The 18,868-nt window shown below is 47.8% G+C and overlaps 1 protein-coding gene across 1 annotated transcript; it reads right to left on the bottom strand.

Annotated features, from left to right (window-relative positions):
* Positions 1-3,873: 3,873 nt before the first annotated feature.
* TNFAIP1 (TNF alpha induced protein 1) lies at positions 3,874-18,543 on the bottom strand. The gene is made up of 7 exons (XM_083587985.1): positions 18,324-18,543; positions 13,810-14,168; positions 12,614-12,783; positions 11,241-11,330; positions 10,011-10,063; positions 8,675-8,870; positions 3,874-6,087 (listed from the first exon to the last, which is right to left on the bottom strand). The coding sequence occupies exons 2-7, from the start codon at positions 14,021-14,023 to the stop codon at positions 5,866-5,868; spliced, it is 945 nt and encodes a 314-aa protein (XP_083444111.1). The 5' UTR covers positions 14,024-14,168; positions 18,324-18,543; the 3' UTR covers positions 3,874-5,865.
* Positions 18,544-18,868: the final 325 nt, after the last annotated feature.

The following is an 18,868-nucleotide window of genomic DNA, read 5'->3' as shown; positions in this document are numbered from 1 at the left end:
GGTAAGCCGAGAGAGAGGAAATTTTAAAGATAAATGGAACCCTCTAACTGGATTTGGAAAGAGTAAACGCAGAATAAATGTGGATGAATAAAATAGCTTTTCTGTATGGTGAAATATTAATAGTTCTACATGACAGGTGTATCTAATGTTTGTATTTAGCTATTTGATGTGGTTGCCATATGTTTCTTGAGAATTAATAAAGTTTAATGAACAATAATAAAAATGCAGAGGGACTTTCGTTAACGTTCCTGAATGGAAATTAGATCTGAGTCCTGTTTCTTGTGGCAAGCTCAAACCACTTCTCCTCCTAAGGCTGGCATTGCCATCTGTTTGCTATAAACTTTCCTTACAGCTTGAAAACAACGACGAGGGAGCTTGGATCTTCGAAGAAGCTTTCACTTCTTACTCTTTTTTTTTTTAACACTTCTCCTCCTGCCAAGGAAATTATTGCTATCTAATTGCTAGCCAAAAGGAGAAGCTTCCAAGTGAGCAAACACACTCTGAACCTCTGCACACCATCTCTGAAAACAGTCAAATATTTACAAGTTAGAAATAGTCACAAAAATATCATCAATAAAAAAAACACAAAAAAGTATTTAAAAATAAATTGCTTTAAGAAAAGTATATTTGGCCCCATGTCCTTTTCCCCCCTTCTTTTTTTTGGTGGGTGTGGAAAAAGTACTAACTTTAAAATGCAAGTTTTGAGGGCAACAGCTTACTGAGATGTTTCAGCACCACCACTGGAAGTTTAATAAATAAATAATAATAATAATACCCCACCCATCTGGGGTTTGATTCTTTGTTTAGGAGTCGATCAGCACCAGGGCTTTGTATCCTAAATCAGGTGTCAACTTAGCATAACAAAACTAGGAAGATTATTTTATTTATTGAATTTGTTAGTCGCTTACCTTGCCCAGGGCAACCCAGATTGTGTCATCACTGTTATGTCATTGTAAATTCACTGTGCTTCTCTAGTATAGGGTATCGCAGAGCAAACTTGTTGGATTTCACAGCCATTTTGGCCTCTGCAGTTTGCTTCAGTTTCCCTACAGTTACTCTCCCCGTGTACATATCTTCCAAATGAGGACAAGCATTCATGTGGGCTCAGCAGACCACAAAAGCTTATGCCACAATAAACCTGCTAGCCTTTAGGGCATGGCCAATGGTCAAGGGTAATGGGAAGTCCATAATATTTGGCAAGCACCACATTGGCTAGTCCTAATATAAAGGCTAAGTTGAGCAGTCTTTAGATCCAGTTTTCAAAAGGGCCAAGATACTGAAATTTGGCAGACCTCCTCTGAAAGCAACTGGTTATCTCAGCCGGGGGCCACCACCACAAAAGCCCTGTCATCCTGGTCAATGAAGGAATCATCAAGAGGTTCCCAGAGCAAGCCAGACCATCCAAAGGATGACATTCTTCTGATGTCAGAAGAACCTGGATCTGAGATCACCTGGGAAACCCTTTATTGAATACACATTTCAATCATAAGATGGGTCCTAAAAAACCTGCACATCCCAAGGATCAAAGTGCAAAGACGTGCATCGTCAGCAAACAACTAAATTTGTTTCTGTTTGGTTTTTTTAGCTCTCGCAATATCTCATGGCTTCTGTGCGGTTTGCAGACACTGTTGACAGGGAATGTAATTTAGTTCTTAAAGCAAGCTAGGAAAGAGCACTAAAGTGCCAAGAAGACAATCGTGCAGCCTCGAGCAAATCACATTTCGCTCTTTTAATGGGATTTACTTCTGAGTAAGCTCGCTGAGTAAGCCAGGCGTGAGCTGCTCTGCCAAGTACTTTGTGCAACTGTTAAACATGCCATTTCATCGCCAATCTCTAAACCGGGGCAGGCAACCAGCGGCCCATCACATGCTACGGGACTGAATCTCCCATCATTGCCCCATCCCTGCCTCTGGGGATTTTAAAGTGGGTTTTTAAGGATGTAGAATTGAGGACCAAGGGAGCTGAGGCAGGGAAGGAGACAGTGAGCCTTATTTAAGCCAGCTAGCCCGCCAAAGTTTTGGAACGCATAAGGAACATAGGGTGCTGTCTTAATAGGATTCAGATCATTGGTCCATCAAGCAGAGCATTGTTGACACTTTCTGGTAGCATCTTTTCAGGCAGAGAAAATCCCTAGCCCTACCTGGAGATGCCAGGGACTGAACTTGAGACCAGCATCTAGCTAGCTCAGTTATTTTGCACTGACTGGAAGTGCCCTCCAGGTTTTTGGAGGCTGAACATTCCTCGCTTTACCAGGAGATGCCAGAGGTGGAACCCGGGACCTTCTGCATGGCCAAGCACGTGTGGGAAACCTTTGACCCTCCAGATGTTGCTGGAATACAATCCCCATCAGCCCCTAGCAAGCACAGCCAGTGGCCACGGATGATGGGAGTTGTAGTTCGGCAACAACCTGGCTAGACAACAGGTTCTCCACATCTGCCTAATGAGAACAGGGGGGTGCCTGCAAAGACAGAGGACCTCTAGATGCTGCTGGACTACAGCTCCCAACATCCCTGGTTGCCGGCCATTGTGGCTGGGGCTGATGGAAGTTGGAGTCCAAATAAACATCTAGGGGGTTGGTACTGGATTTCATCTGGAGTTTGAAGAATTACCGTATTTTTCGTTCTATAAGATGCACCAGACCACAAGACACACCTAGTTTTTGGAGGAGGAAAACAAGAAAAAAAATATTCTGAATCCCAGAAGCCAGAACAGCAAGAGGGATCGCTGCACAGTGAAAGAAACAATCCCTCTTGCTGTTCTGGCTTCTGGGATAGCTGCGCAGCCTGCATTCACTCCATAAGATGCACACACATTTCCCCTTACTTTTTAGGAGGGAAAAGGTGAGTCTTATAGAGCAAAAAATACAGTAAATATAGAAAGGACTTGTGCATTGGACACTCAACTAGATAAGTCCCAGACCTTGCAAAAGTGAGGACAGAACAGGTATTTCCTTCCTGGTCATCAGAATTTCAAGCACTTGCAATAAACATACAGGCCAACTGCAGCAGGCAGGCAGGGCCTCGGGTGAATTTCTGTTTAAAATGATTACAGGCCCCACCAACGTATAAAACGTTTTCCATTTAAGACCCACGTTTGTCTTAACGGGAAGAAAATTTGTGTTGAGAGGCTTGCATTCTTTCCTCCTGGGAAATGCTTATGAAAATAGCTCAAAAATGGGGAGAGAGGGGGCAGGAGAAAGAATGGCTGAGTTATGAGTAAGCAGTGCTGGCACTCGGCTCTGATGTATTTTGAAGCTCCATTCTGGCACTGGGTGATGCAAAAAAAGGAGAACACATGACAGATGTTGAATTTGCCAGAACGCATCTAATTCTACAGCATTTTTGAAAGACATGGGGGGGGCAGAATATCCCTATTGGAACATTAAAAATAATCAAGGGGCAATTGCATCCCTTTTTTTTTGCAAGTGGAAGGTTGGGTATTGCATACAGCAATACCGTAAGAATCTCCACTTTTTTAACTTTTAAAGAAAATCATATTGGTAGTCGTTGCAGTGCAGTCTTGAGCCCTCCCAAATAGGGGTGTGTATATAATATGTAAAATAAGTAAATAAATACATGCACAGGGTCATGCCCAAGCAGAGAAATCTAGCACAGGCTTCAGAATCAAGCCTCAGTTTTAAAACACCATCCCAACCTCATGTTTCTAGCCCTCATGGATATTTAGAAAAACCTTGAATGTCTCCATGCTCTTCCTAGTCAGTTCCACAAGCAACAGCTGGGCAAGACCTACAGCTGCGAGGATATGGGATTCTTGTGCCTTTCTTAGTAGCTTGCTCCTTCCCACAAAAATGTAAAAACATATATATAAATCTTTCCATGATTGTATGCAGGTTACAAGAAAATTAGGCCTGTGTGATACAGAATATTGTTTATTTGTTCTGTGCCAGGAGCACACAGATGTCATGATCCGAGTTACCAGATAGATAACCCATTGCACGTTCAGCCAAACATGGGTTAACCAGAAGCAGCGACTTACCTTGGGTGAAAATTAACCACCATCTAACCACCGAGGGTTAACAACCCGCTAACCGCTGCTACCAGTGACCCCACAAATTCTGGTCCAGCCTATACTTGTGGGGAAGCAGCCCTCCTCTCTCCTATGCACCTCAAAGAACCTGCTGGCCTGGACCACGCAGGGGGAACCTTTTGGCCCTCGGGCTGAACTACAACTCCCATCATCCCAGGCCGCTGGCCACGCTTGCCGAGGCTGATGGAAGTTGCAGTTCCGCCACATCCGGAGGGGCAAACAGTTCCCCGCACCTGGCCTGGGCAGCCTGCAATGAGGTCGGATTAAACAGGGAAGTATAGAGCATAGCTAGCAGTCATCATGGAGAATTCAACTCACATGCTCTTTGACAGCACCACCTAGGGGTGGCCAGGATAGTGGTGTTTGCCAGATGTTCCGGACCACAACTCCCATCACCCACTGCTCCCATACAGTATGAACCAAGGCCTATCCAGGAAGCAGGGCCAATGGCCAGGGACCAGTTGTGGTTCAGCAGCAGGGGGCCAAAAGTATTCCCCCCCCCATCCTTGCCTCCATCTCCATCTTGCATACAACACTCATTGTGGTGTGGCTTCACTGCCACAAACACAATGCAGTATAAAAATGTGATTGTTTTCCCCAAACTGAACTGATTGGCAATCGAGTAGGGTGTTGCCCCGCTGGCTTTTCACTGTATTTCTATAGCGAATCGGCACCTTGAGCAAACAGTATAATGGATATGTCCCTCCACCAGTGTGCACTTTGTCTCACTCTACAAGGGGTCGTTTCAATCTCATGGCAAGAGCCATCTCTCTCTCTCAGCAGTCCGCTATGAAGGGAGGAAAAGGGATAGAGGAGCAGGGTGTTGGAGGTAGAGAGGGTGGCCTCACCCACTTTGGGCCATGGCCCGCACCCCCCAACAAATCAACTCAGAGTGAACATAACTCTGGAAAGCAAAAAAAGGAACTCCTGCCCTCTGATCTAATGATAATGCCCATTGACCAATAGCAGATGCTTAGGACTAGCAGGCAAATTTGCTGGATGAGCACCCCCTCCCCATGCACAAAACGCGTAAGCTCCTCAACTGGTTTGCAGGCCAAAATCGAAAAAGGCTGCATTTTGCTACACCCCCATTTCTCTTCTGCCTCTCCATCCCACCAAGCCGGACACGCAATCCTTTCAGGACCAGGGTAGAAGTATGGGCTCACTTTTCACCAGAAACCAGTCCCAGTTGGCTTTCCCATTGTTCCTTGGCATTACGTAACAAAATATTTAAGTCAGGGTTCGGGGCTGAAATTCTTCCAGTCTGTAACGGATGTGTGTAGTGTTTGCCCTACGTAAGGAAAACTAGTGTTCGGCTTTTGCTCACCATCCTGAGCACCTAGATTCTAAAAACCTAACAAACAAAAAAAGAGGGTTCTCCAAGCAGAGTCTGAGACCACCCAGCCCAAGATGGTTCCCCCCCCTGCAAAAACCACTCTCAAAGGGGAAGGAAGGAAACCGCAGCTTCTTCTCGAGCCAGAAATAAGTTGTTCAGCAGCTTCTAGAAGAGAAGTCTCAGAAGAACAATTTCAGCCGGTAAGGTTTTGGAAGCTGGCATTGTGGATTGCAGGCCTTCGGAGCACCTTGATCTGTTCTGCCGGAATCAGAAGCCAAGCGGAGCTCCAGCGTGATGAAGGAACGCCGGCTTGGGCGCAGGGCAGGAACCGTTCCGAGCACAGAAACGTTCTTGGGGAGGCAGGGTTGGAAGTAGTGGAGATGCAGAGGACAGCCCCCGCCTGCTTCGAAGCCAGCCGGACCCTTGCGGAAAGGGCATCATCCCTTGCGAGCTCCCCCCCCCCCGCCCCGCACTGCGTGGGCTTAGTGGCCTATCTGCCGGTCGTCGTACGTGCTGTAGCGCTTGACGTGGATGCGCCGGACGCGGTCGCGCAGCTCAAAGCTGCCATCATCGTCTTCGCTCTGGGAGGCCTGGGGGCGGCTCCGGCTGGTCGCCTCGAGCAGGGAGTTGTCGGGAACCCGGGGAGTCTCGTACAGCAGGACGTTCAGGGTCTCCTCATAGATGCGGGCCTCAGGGAACTCGACCTGGAGGAAGAAAAGAGTCGAGGGGGTTACCAGGAGGAGCAAACGCACCAAAGATCGCCCTTATTCACCAATGTTTGTTGAACGCTTTCGCCAAGGAGGCTTGCCAGGCACCCCTGTTACGTATCTTCAAGTGTCAAGCAAGAACCTTCCCTTTTATCCAGCCCTTTGGCTTTTTAGCTATGGCCTTTTAGACTGAGTAGGATGCTTTCATGCATTATTATTATTTATTGAACTGCAATACCTCAAGGACCGCCTCTTTCCATATGAACCTGCTCAGACCCTGAGATCGTCTTCTGAGGCCCTTCTTCGTGTGTCTCCTCCACGAGAGGTCCGGAGGGTAGCAACACGAGAACGGGCCTTCTCTGTGGTGGCTCCCCATCTGTAGAATGCTCTCCCCAGGGAAGTTCGCCTGGCACCTTCATTGTACACCTTTTGGCGCCAGGAAAAACGTTCCTTTTTAACCAGGCCTTTGGTTGATGTGATTTACATCCTATGCCCTTTTAAATGTGGTGGGTTTTTTGGGGGAGACTATTGGGTTGTTGTTTTTATTTTTATTATGTATTTTGTGGTTTTATATCTTGATTTTATTCTGTGAACTGCGCTGAGATCCCCGGGTATAGGGCGGTATATAAATTCAATTAATAATAATAATAATAATAATAATAATAATAATAATAATAATAATATACCGCCCTTCTGCCATAGATCTCAGGACAGTCCACAGATTAAAAATACAAGATAAAAACACAGAATGCAAACAAGAACAAGAGCAAAAATAACCACCACCACCTATTTTAATGTATGGATTTTTAAAATATAAGCTGCTTTGACTTGCCATAGCAAAAAAAAAAAGCGACAAGCAAATTTAATAAATACTAATAACGGAGGCCATAGGGAGTAAGTCCTCTCAGCTACTTCCCCCTGCCCTGCTGCTGAATCTTATTCAAGTAAATACAAGCCTAAGTTAAGGGCTTAGTTGCTTCCCCACCCCAGAATCCTCTGCTGCCTCCTTTGCTCCACTGCGCCAGACAGCAAGAGTGGAGCAGGGGTGCTGAGGGCAGGGAAAGAGGTTGTAGCTTCTGCCTCCACCAAAGCACCTTACACCCTTCGCCATAACTAGGAGCAGCAGAATCTCGCAAAAGAAAGCCATCGCCAATCACAGTGACGAGATGGTTACATGCACAAAGATGGGAGGACTTATTATTGCCTGCTATAGAAGAACAGCTGTTGGAATTAATGGATTTGGCTGAGATGGGAAAGTTGGCATGCTTAATTAAGAGAAAAATCACTGTTGACATTTATTAATGATTGGAAACCCATCAGGGGCTTTCTGCACAATAAGGAAAATGAACTTGTGCGGTATCAGTTTTGAAGAATGAAAAAAAGGGTTGGCTATGGAAAGTTTGCACAAATTTTTAAAGCTCATAGACAGAAAATTGGAAGTTTTCTCTTTTTATTCTTCTCTTCTTTATTTATTTTCTTTTAATTTTCATGTTTAAAAAGGCTTGATATTTGTTGCTTATTTTGGTATACTGCTTTTTAAATTTTTTATTTCTGTATACTGTTTTTTCAAGCTTTGATAAAAATTCAAGGAAAAAAACAAAAAAAAAAGCACAAACATGTCAAATTGGAGCCCTCGGCTTTCCCCATCCCCAAGGACTGGTTAGTTCGACACTGGTGTGTGAAATTTGGCACCCTGCTCTGCTTTTTTGTTTCACATGACACCCTCCCTGCTTCCGACTGTTGCAAGTCAAATGCAGTGGGGACAGTCAAAGCAAGAATGCCCAGAATTCCCTTGACTGCCTTTGGTCTATTGTTATTTTAACTTTTTGAAAGTTTTATATTACTGTTTTGCATGTTTGTTGTTTTAGATTTTTTTAAGTTTGCTTTTTACAATCAAGACGTGCACAAACCTTCTGAAATAAATTAATCTGGCAGGCCGCTGTGAGAACAGGAGGCTGGACTAGATGGGCCCCTTGGCCTGATCAGCAGCCTTGTCTTATGTTCTTATTGGATTATAAAGTTATATATGGTCCAATACATGTGCTTTGGACCATATATAACTTAATAATCCATGTGCTTTGAGAGGGACGCAGATGGCGCTGTGGGTTAAACCACAGAGCCTAGGGCTTGCTGATCAGAAGGTTGGCGGTTCGAATCCCCGCGACGGGATGAGCTCCCGTTGCTCGGTCCCTGCTCCTGCCAACCTAGCAGTTCGAAAGCACATCAAAGTGCAAGTAGGTAAATAGGTACTGCTCCGGTGGGAAGGTAAACGGCATTTTCGTGCGCTGCTCTGGTTCGCCAGAAGCAGCTTAGTCATGCTGGCCACATGACCCGGTAGCTGTACGCCGGCTCCCTTGGCCAATAAAGCGAGATGAGCGCCACAACCCCAGTGTCTGCCACGACTGGACCTAATGGTCAGGGGTCCCTTTACCTTTACTTACATGTGCTTTGATATAGGCTCTTTCCCTGGCCTATGGAGGCACCGTAAAATCCTCCCCTGAAATTTGCCCAGAAGAAGCCACACAGAAAGGGATGTCCGTGTTGATAGCCCCAGGCCCCAACAGAAACCGCAAGGTTAAAATACCTTGGTTTGCTTCTTCTCCGTAGCATAAACTATGGATGTGCAACAGACTTCGGCCAGCTTCCTCCCCTGACCGTAGAATGACCAGCAACAGATCTCATCCCCGATCACGTCTTTGATGAAGAGGACTCTCCCGTTGAAGCTGAGGGAGAGCTTATCGAACAATTCTATGTTCTTCAACAAATTGTCATCGGAAGTGCTGAAACAATGTTTTTTTAAAAAAGAAGAATGACGTATGTGGATCATCGGCTTGTGACAGGCAGGGCCTTTTTGGTGGCGGCTCCCCTGTTTGTGCAATGCCCTCCCTGGGGAGGTATGTCGCCCACCCTCGTTATTGACTTTCAGGAGGATGTTAAAAACATTCCTGTTTCCCCCAGGTGTTTGATGGCTGAAAGACACAGTTCCTGGCAACCCTGAAAGCACTGGTTGAATGTTTTGACTGTTTTTGGAATGCTTTTTAAAGAGAAGTTGCCATGATGTGTTTTCCGCCCTGGGCTCATTTGCAAGGAAGGGCAGGATATAAATTGAGTAAATAACCATTTTTTCACATCTGGATTCTGCCTTTCCCCCCAAAAAAGAGCTCAGATGTCCCTCTCACCATTTTAATCCTCACAATAACCCTTTTAGGTAGGTTGGGCTGAGAAGATGGGTGGCTGACCCAAAGCTGCCTGGCAAGATTCACAGCTCAGCAGGTATTTGAACCTAGGGCTCCCTAGTTGGAAACTTCAACCCCATTACACAATGCTAGTCTTCACATGCTAAACATCCCAAGCACAAGAACCCCGTCCTCACATTCTTTATCTGAAGGAGACCAAGTGAGCAGTGGAAGATCCGCTTGCCCCAGGTACTCAACAAGAACAGGCTGAGCATTTCCAGTTAAAATAAAAATTAAAAAGAAAGAAAAGAACTGGTAACAGGTATGGCCACGACTATAGGCAGCTGCTGCCAGTCAGAGTGGACAATGCTAGGATTGATGGGCAAATAAAATAAATAGGAAGCTGTTTATCGCAGATCAGCCTATTAACTGCCTACCCTCCCTGGTATTTTAAATTTAAATTGGGAGAGCTGTGCTGTTTCGTACAGCAATTAAATCAAACCTTTCCAAATAATAAAAAGAGAGAGAGGTTTGCTCCTGCTGAAACCAACATGGAATAAATATAAAATAAGCCCGGGTTCATCGTCCTTCACATCTACTACCAGAAACAATAAATTCAACACTGTGGGGAGGGTGTCAGATACTTCTCAAAGTACTGTGAGAACAGGATGCTGGACTAGACGGGCCACAGGCCTGATACAACAGCCTTGTCTTATGTTCTTAGGGAGACAGCAGAGACTTTACCTTGTGTAGGAATACTTGTTGTTGCTCCTGTTATACAGCAGTTTCACCACAGGCTGGAAGGAAGAGGTGAAATGTCAGAAATATAGAGCTGGAAGGGACCACAAGGGTCATCCAGTCCAACCCCTTGCAATGCAGGAATCATTTGCCCAACGTGGGGCCCAAACTCACCACCCTGAGATTAAGTCTCGGGCTCTACGGACTGAGGAAGAAGACGGCTAGGTCACGCTGCCCAGTCAGGGCCTCTCCTGGGCAAAGGGGTCTCTGGTGAGCCCCCTTCGTATGGTACTTTTTTGAGCCTATTTGTCAGTAGCAGCAGCGGCGGCGGCAGCGGCAGCGGCAAACACAACCAAGGGCAGCCAGGAGGCTCCCTGTTTCTTCAGAAACAGTAAAAGGGAACTTTTTTTTGTCTTAGGGCCACATTCCCTCCTGGCTAACCTCCTGAGGGCCACATGCCAGTAGTGGGCAGGGCCAGAGGCAAAGCAGGCAGGGCCACACATGCAACTATTGCCTTTGTGTAGTCCAGGGGTAGGCAAACTAAGGCCCGGGGGCCGGATGTGGCCCAATCGCCTTCTCAATCCAGCCTGCGGATGGAAAAAAATCAGCATGTTTTTACATGAGTGGAATGTGTGCTTTTATTTAAAATGCATCTCTGGGTTATTTGTGGGGCATAAGAATTCGTTCATTCCCCCCCCCAAAAAAAATATAGTCCAGCCCACCGCATGGTCTGCGGGACGGTGGACAGGCCCACAGCTGAAAAAGGTTGCTGACCCCTGGTGTAGTCGGTTAGTTTCAACACACACTGACATGCCCCTCCCTGTAGTCTCCCCCAAGGAGAATTTTTGCACTTCAAAGATATGTTCCAGCCAAGAAAAAGCACTTGGGGGTGGTGAGGGATGTCTGGCCTGGCGGGAGCTCAGAGGGGTCCGAAGGGAGTTGTTTGGCTCCGGGGTCTGGGTTTCCCCACCCCTGGCTCGAGGGCACTGTGGAAAGTTAAAATGGTGGGGGTCCTTTTGACCCTCTGGATGCTGCTGAACTACAACTCCCATCATCCTTGGCTACTGGCCACACTTGCTGAGGCTGATGGGAGCTGTGGTTCAGCAGCATATTGTCAGTCAAGGGCTCCACTCAAGCCTTCTATCTCCCCTTTCTGGGTCTTCCTGGAGTACCCCAACCCACGAATTCCCCATCTCTGGAAATTCAAGAACAAGACCTGGAAGGAAAAGCACCCACTTTCATGGCAGATTCGATGAGCCTCTCCTCTTCTTTGGGTGATGTGATGACCGGGATGTTGCAGACGGGCTTGTACGAATCTTTCTTGTCCTGCGGAAGAGAATTGCAGGCACACAGGCAGGTGGGTGCAGGTTCGGTGTCCCCTTCTTTGGGGGACCACAGAATCGTAGAGTTGGAAGGGACCCCCCCCAAAGGTCATCTAGCAAAACATCTAGCAAGGCAGGAATCTCCACTTAAAAGCACCCAGGACAGATGAGCCTGCAAAACGCAAAAGTCAATACCCAGCCTGAAAATCACGCTAAGCACACTTGCGAGGGGATAAGAGTTTCAAAGTTTAGCACTCTCTAAGATCCAGTTGAAGAAGGTGGTTAAAAATGCACTTCATTGCCCTCCCCACACAGTTGCCGACTGTGTAAAACAGGTGTGGAGGAACCTATGCCCCTGCTGAACTACAACTCCCACCATCCCTGATCATTGGTCATGTTTGCAGGGGCTGATGGGAGCTGTAGTTTGGCAACAACTGGAGGGCCTAAGGTTCCCTGCAGCTGGTGTAAAAGAGGAATGGGGGACTGGAACCACACCCGCAGGTCTCTCACAATGTCGGTGGCCCTCAAAATCAGTGCAGGAGCTGGTCTACAGGGAGATATAGGAAGTACCGCATTTTTCGCTCTATAAGACGCACCAGACCACAAGACGCACCTAGTTTTTGGAGGAGGAAAACAAGAAAAAAAATATTCTGAATCTCAGAATAATTCACTTGCAGTGAAAGCAGCAATCCCTCTTGCTAGTCTGGCTTCTGGGATAGCTGCGCAGCCTACAATTGCTACATAAGCCGCATACACATTTCCCCTTACTTTTTAGGAGGGAAAAAGTGAGTCTTATAGAGCAGAAAATACGGTACTTGCAGGAGATACTTAGGACCTTAGGAAGCTGACTTATACTGAGTCAGACTATTGATCCATCTAGTCTAGTACTGTCTACACTGACTGGCAGCGGCCCTCCAGGATTTCAGCCATACCAGGAGATGCTGGGGATTGACCCTGGGACCCAGGTGCTCTATGGCCCATTCCCATGGCAGAGGCTGGGCAGCCATCTGTCAGGGATGCTGCAGTTGGGGGATTCCTGCACTGAATAGATGGCTAGTAAGAGCTGTTCAACAGCTGAATGGTCTCCCTCGGGAGGTGATGGACTCTCCTTCCTTGGAGGTTTTAAGCAGAGGTTGGATGGCCATCTGTCATAGAGGCTTTAGCTGAGATTCCTACATTTCGGGGGGGTTGGACTAGATGACACCTGGGTGCCCCTTCCGATCTTACAGTTCTGTGATTCTATGACCTCCAAGGGTCCCCCTAATGCTACGCGCATGCAGCTCTCACCTTCAGGGCAGCCTGGCAGAGGTCTACCAAGCCCTGGATGAGGTAATATTTGGCTTCAGCCATTAGCTCTTTGACCTCCTGCCGGTTCTTCGGGAGGGCAACCGTGTTGTCTCGGAGGTAACTTAAAACTGTCCCAAAATGCTTCCCGCAGCGATCGATGAGGATCCAGCCTGTGAGAGCAGGAGAAGGCGAGAGAGCTGCAATCTGAGCTGGCATCAGGTAGGCGTGGAAGCTGATAAACAACAGGCAAGAAAAAGCTTGCGCCAGCCCCATCCCTGGTTTAAATGCTTCTTCATTGTTATATTTATTTATACGCCACCTTTCCCCCTAACAGTACTCAAGGCTGCTTACAGATAAAAACAAGAACAGCTAAAAACGCAGAAAAATCTATCACTCAAAAACAAGTAAGCGCCGACAGAATTCAGACTACAATGGTACCTCGGTTTACAAACTTAATCCATTCTGGAAGTCCATTTTTAAACCGAAACTGTTCTTAAAGCGAGGTGCACTTTTGCTAATGAGGCCTCCCGCCACCGGTGCTCTTCCACCATTCGGCTTTCGTTCTTAGACCGAGTTAAGTTCACAAACCGGGATACTACTTCTGGTTTTGCGGAGTTCGTAAACCGAACAGTTCTTAAAGAAGGATGTCCTAAAACCAAGGTACCACTGTATATATAAAATCTGTTTAAAAACATACCAATAATTACAATAAAAGCAACATGGCACCAGCCCTTTCATTAAAAGCAGTTTCCAAAATCCTGTTGGCGCAATAAAGTCTTTACCTGCTGGCAGAAGGGCAGCAAGGAGGGAGCCAGTCTGGCTTCTCTAGGGAGGGACTTCCAGAGTATGGGAGCAGCCACCGAGAAGCCCCTCTCCTGCATCCCCACAAAACGTGCCTGTGAGGGTGGCAGGACTGAGACGAGGGCCTTTGCTGAAGATCTCAAACCCCGGACAGGTAGAATTTGTTATATTCTGTTTTATTTGATGCTTTAATGTGTGGTAAACCACTTTGAGATTTTTTAAATTTAAAATATAAAGTGGTATAGAAATGAAATGAACAATAATAACACCAGTAATACTAAATCTCATTGCCAAAAAAAAAAAAAGTTGCTTAAGACATGTGGCAACCACAATCTAGGTTTAGCTTTTGCACTCGAGCTTCTAACACTGGTTGCCAGCACTGGCCCCTGGCTCACCTTCTTTGTCCGAAAGCACCTCCATCCTGCCGCTGAACATGGCCTTCAGCATGGTGTCGTGCCGCGTCAGCACCTGCACCGTGGTGTAGTAGAGGGACCCGCCGACATTGAGCCGCACGTACTTGTTGCCCAGGGTGCCACCTTTGAAGCCGCAGCCCTTGGGCTTGGCTCCTGGCGAGGGACAGGCGGCTGCCAGGCAGGTGTCTCCGGACATCTCCTTCTGCAAGTAGATGACAACTCTGCAGAGGGTGGGCTTGACCGACTCCGCCGTGGTTGTGGGGGGAGGTTGGAGAGCCACGAGGTCACTGGCTGGGCAAGGAGAGTATTCCCAGAAGCAGGTTGCCCCTGAAGCCAAGAAACTGGAGAGAGAAAGGGAGAGGGAGAGAAAATGAGAGACATAGTGGGTGGTCCAGAACAGAACTTTATTTCTCTTTGCACAGGGAATACAAGCAGGACTCCGATAATTCTGATATGAGCCCACGCAGGTGCCAGGGTTTGGCTGGCTTAGTGACCTAGCTTTCTGGGCTCAATGGACGAGATTGTTATCTGTCCAGAATCCTGGGAGCCAATATTAAAAGGTGAGTGGTGGCAGAACCCACCTATCAGTAGTCTGACATTATTATGGTGTCAGATGATTGACGGATGGGTTGCCAAGGCACTACAGAAAATGCTCCCGCCTGGTTGCTACCAGCCATGGCCCACAAGGTTAAGGGAATCTGGGGCTCAGGTGAGATGACCAGAGCCTGCCAGGAGAAATGTACAGAAGTTGATTGTCCTCAAGGGACCCACATCCCAAACCGTTTGGGGCGTTGCCGGTTAACGGCAGTGCCCTGAACGGAAGCTGGAAACCAAATGGCACATCAGCCTCATTCCATGCAGCACTTGCAAAAAGCAAGTGGCCGGCCCTCAATGACTGCAAGAGGACGAGGCTCGGAAAAGTGCAGACAATGCACGTTGAGTTCTCCAAAGGCAAAGCTTCCCAACAGGGCATCATTCTCAAGCCTTATCCAAGAGCCATCTAGAACATTTGCTAAAGCCAGGTTTCTCACGAAACCAAGTTGCTAGTCCTTGTGATTACAATGAGGGCGATGAACCCACTAGCTCCAAGTTCCCAGGCTGGCTGTTGAAAGCCCTACCGCTCAAGAAAAGGACAGTGTGGTCTCACCAGCAGAGAATGGAAGAAGAGGGCAGAGGAATCGGCGCCCCGGCAATCTCCATGTATTTGATGCCCAGTTGCCCAGGGACTGCAGAGCTGATGGGCAGCACATTCTGGCTTCTGCCATCAGCCAGGGGTCTAATTGCCACCGGGAGGCTAAAACCCCAGAGAAAGAGCAGTTCAAGCCCATCCAGTGGCCAAGAAACAACAGCAGCAGGAACAGCAGGGAGCTAGCTTCCCCTGTTCCCACCAGTAAGAACTTTCTGCCTAAGAACAAACACTTGCATTTGCTTTCCACCTCCTCCAGCCCAATCACTTTTCCTTTTGTGCTGAGTCTCTGGGATTGGAAGCCTGAGGGGCAGCAGCCCTTTTCAGGAGAGCAAAAATATTTTGAATAAAACAAAACAATACTTTGAATAAAAACCTTACAAGGGTGCCATAAGGACAAATTGAGATGTGTAATACCTAAGCAGCTGTGAAAAGTTCTATAAAAGCTGGCACTAAGCAAAGGGGGAAAGGTACCTGCCTTTTCTAAGCCACAATGGTGCAGAGCGCCAGCCAGCAGATCAGTAAACTGCTGTCTGGATGAGACCAAAGTCCGCAACTCAATCCACGCATCTCTAAACAGCGGCAGGAACCTGGGGCCCCTTCCCAGCCTTCCAGGATGACGTAATGGGCCTGACTCAAGACTGTCCCACACAATAGAAGCATTTCCTCTGCTTCCCCTAGTCCTCCAGTGCATTTTTGCATTTGTGACACACACACAAACTGGAAATGACTGAAGGCTTAACAAGCTTCTATTTCCAGCAGCCCCGTTTCCATATCCAAGCGTGGCATGCAGATGGCATTTGGGAAAGGGCGTGAGAAGCCTGCTGTACCGAGAACGGCCACGGAAATATTCGATTGCAAGGGAATGCAGAGATAAGTGACCTTTGGGAGAATGCAGTGGTTATAATAAACAGTCTGTGTGCTGTGTCCTACAGCAAACTGAGTCATGAGTGGGTCCATGGGCCGATAATGCAATTACGCGGCCCAACACCGGACATTCCTCTTATGAGCACAGGAGGTTGCTTTGTACAGAGGTAGACCCCTGGTCCATCTAGCACAGTATTGTCTACACTGACTGGCAGTGGCTCTCCAGAGTTACAATCCCTATTGGGGATTGAACCTGGGGCCTTCTGCATTCAAAGCAGGTGTCCTGTCACTGAGCTGTGACCCTTTCCCTAAAAATAAGAGAGTCTAGTTCTCAAGCTTCTGGATAAAGGACTGAAATAAGTAAGCATTGCATTGAGACACTTGGCATATCCAAGACCTGACATAGTTGGTACAGAACAGGCATAGGCAAACTCGGCCCTCCAGATGTATTGGGACTACAATTCCCATAATCCCTGGCCACTGGTCCTGTTAGCCAGGAATCATGGGAGCTGTAGTCCCAAAACATCTGGAGGGCTGAGTTTGCCTATGCCTGGTACAGAACATATTGATATGTAGATTTTAAATATTAGGCTTCAGCCTTCTGACCCAACATCACCTTCCCCTGAGGGGAAAGAATCTCAGCCAAGGCAGCAAGAAGGCAAAAATTCTATACCAATAGTAGCTTCATTCACCAAGTGCCAAATGCTCATGTAAGAAAAACAGAACAAAACCAGGCTTCATCTCACACACCCATGTTGAAAAGGGAAATCGGAACCTTTCAAGCTTACTTTCTACACACCGGATTTTCCCATTCTGCATTGTTGCCTATTTACTTAACTATCACTGACCCATTCATTCATGTGATTTAATGAATGGCTGAAGGGGAGGGGCAGATGTAAGGCTAACACTGTAAAAAAGGTCAGTCAGTTGAGGAAGCTTTGGGAAGAACCAAGGGGGTAAGGGTTACAGGCTGCAGGAAAAGAACATGCGAAAACTTTAAAATAAAATTAATTAAATCAGGGATGGGGGTGTTTTTTAAGTCAAGGGTCCCATCCCCATGTGGGCAATCCTCAGAAGTCCACATGGCAGCGTGGGAGGGCCCAGATGCAAAAGTTGGAGGAGCAAGTAATGTAAATTTGTACCGTGTGCACACACCCCTCTCTTAATCCTCCAGTCAGGGGAGAAAGAGGCATTCAAGGACACACACCCCAGCCCAGCAAAAACACTTAAGAGTTGGGGGTGAAGCAGGGCTGGTAGAGGATGCTGCCCCGACAAAGTTTCAAGGGCCAGACAGAGAGGCCTGGAGTTGTCGCAGATAGATCCCAGGGCTGAGGTTTACAAGTTTAAAAAAACAGAGGTCAGGGAGTGGGAATGAATTGCAATAAGGCACCCAAATGCAAAATCTCTTCATCGTGATGGTTTCAAAAGGGAGGGTGAATGGCAAGTCTTCTTTCTCTCCAGTGCTCCATATTTACTTGGCCCTCTTGCAGGTTGGTAACAGCCAGCAGAAATCCAACAGGTGCAGCCTCCCCAGCCTCTCTTGGCCACACTGTGGGATTTCTATCGACTCCAGCTCTGCAGCCACCCAGCTCTCTTGCTGGTTTAAACAGCCAGCCAGGAAAGAAACCGGTGTCGCCTCTCCCTATCAGCGCAGCACCTGTGGAACTTCCTGCTCCCACTTTGTTTGTTGTTGTTGTTTAGTCATGTCCGACTCTTTGTGACCCCATGGACCAGAGCACGCCAGGCACTCCTGTCTTCCACGGCCTCCTGCAGTTTGGTCAAACTCATGCTGGTAGCTTTGACAACACTGTTCAACCATCTCGCCCTCTGTCGTCCCCTTCTCCTTATGCCCTCCATCTTTCCCAACATCAGGGTCTTTTCCAGGGAGTCTTCTCTTCTCATGAGGTGGCCAAAGTCTTGGAGCCTCAGCTTCAGGATCTGTCCTTGCAGTGAGCACTCAGGGCTGATTTCCTTCAGAATGGAGAGTTTTGATCTTCTTGCAGTCCATGGGACTCTCAAGAGTCTCCTCCAGCACCATAATTCAAAAGCATCAATTCTTCGGCGATCAGCCTTCTTTATGATCCAGCTCCCACATCCATACATCACTACTGGGAAAACCATAGCTTTAACTATACTTACCCCTTACCCACTTACCCCTGTTTAAAGGAGCAACCACGCAGGAGAAAGCAGCCATTCTTTATTTCCGCCTCCCCAAATATTTACCTCCCTTTTCCTCCATGGCTGACCTACTTCTGACCCGCCCCCCGCTTCCAATAGCCAATCAGCTCTCTCGCCCAAATTTACTCACCCACCCACCCACCAGCCAACTTTCCGCCCTCCCGCCCCACTTCCTTGCCCGCTAAACGCAAACACAACGCCACTTTCTCAAGCGGGCCCGCCCGCCTCCCCACTGGCCCCTCCAACCCCCGGCTGTTTACCTTACCCGACTCTCGAGTCAACCGGCGCTGCTGCTCCAACTAAGGCCTCCGCCTCGCACCGGGAGGCGGCGGGGGCTGAGCAGAACCAGCTGCGAGCGAAACCAGCCAGCCGGCGCGCCCCTCAAGCTTCCCAGACCCGGCCGAAAGGCGGAGCTCAGGAACGAGCAGCTCCAGCCACAAGCCGCCCTTCCCAGTCAGGCGCCTCGGCCTACAAATCCCAGCGCGCAGCGCGCGCCGGCAGCCGCCCGCAGGCGGGACTACATTTCCCAGCATGCACTGCCCATTTTGTTTTTCCCCACCCTCTCCCTCGCCAGGCAAAAGCTTTGAGTCCAGAGCTGTCGATCGCCTTAAAATTTTTTTTTAAAAAAGGCCAAAGTAGTAGACCATGAAACACCCCACGTGTGGTGTTCATAAATGTGCAATTATTTGAGGTTTGTTTCTGATGCAAGGGATAAGCATGATTTTAAACAGTTTAAAATCAGGAGTGGGGAGCCTTGTTCATCTCAGGGGCCGCCATGGCAGTAGCCAGGATTTATGTTTTAATTGGGAG

This window comes from Podarcis filfolensis (assembly GCF_964270895.1).
Source record: "Podarcis filfolensis genome assembly, chromosome: 15".
NCBI classification, from domain to species: Eukaryota; Metazoa; Chordata; class Lepidosauria; order Squamata; family Lacertidae; genus Podarcis; species Podarcis filfolensis.
This window is presented reverse-complemented; position numbering and strand designations above follow the sequence as displayed.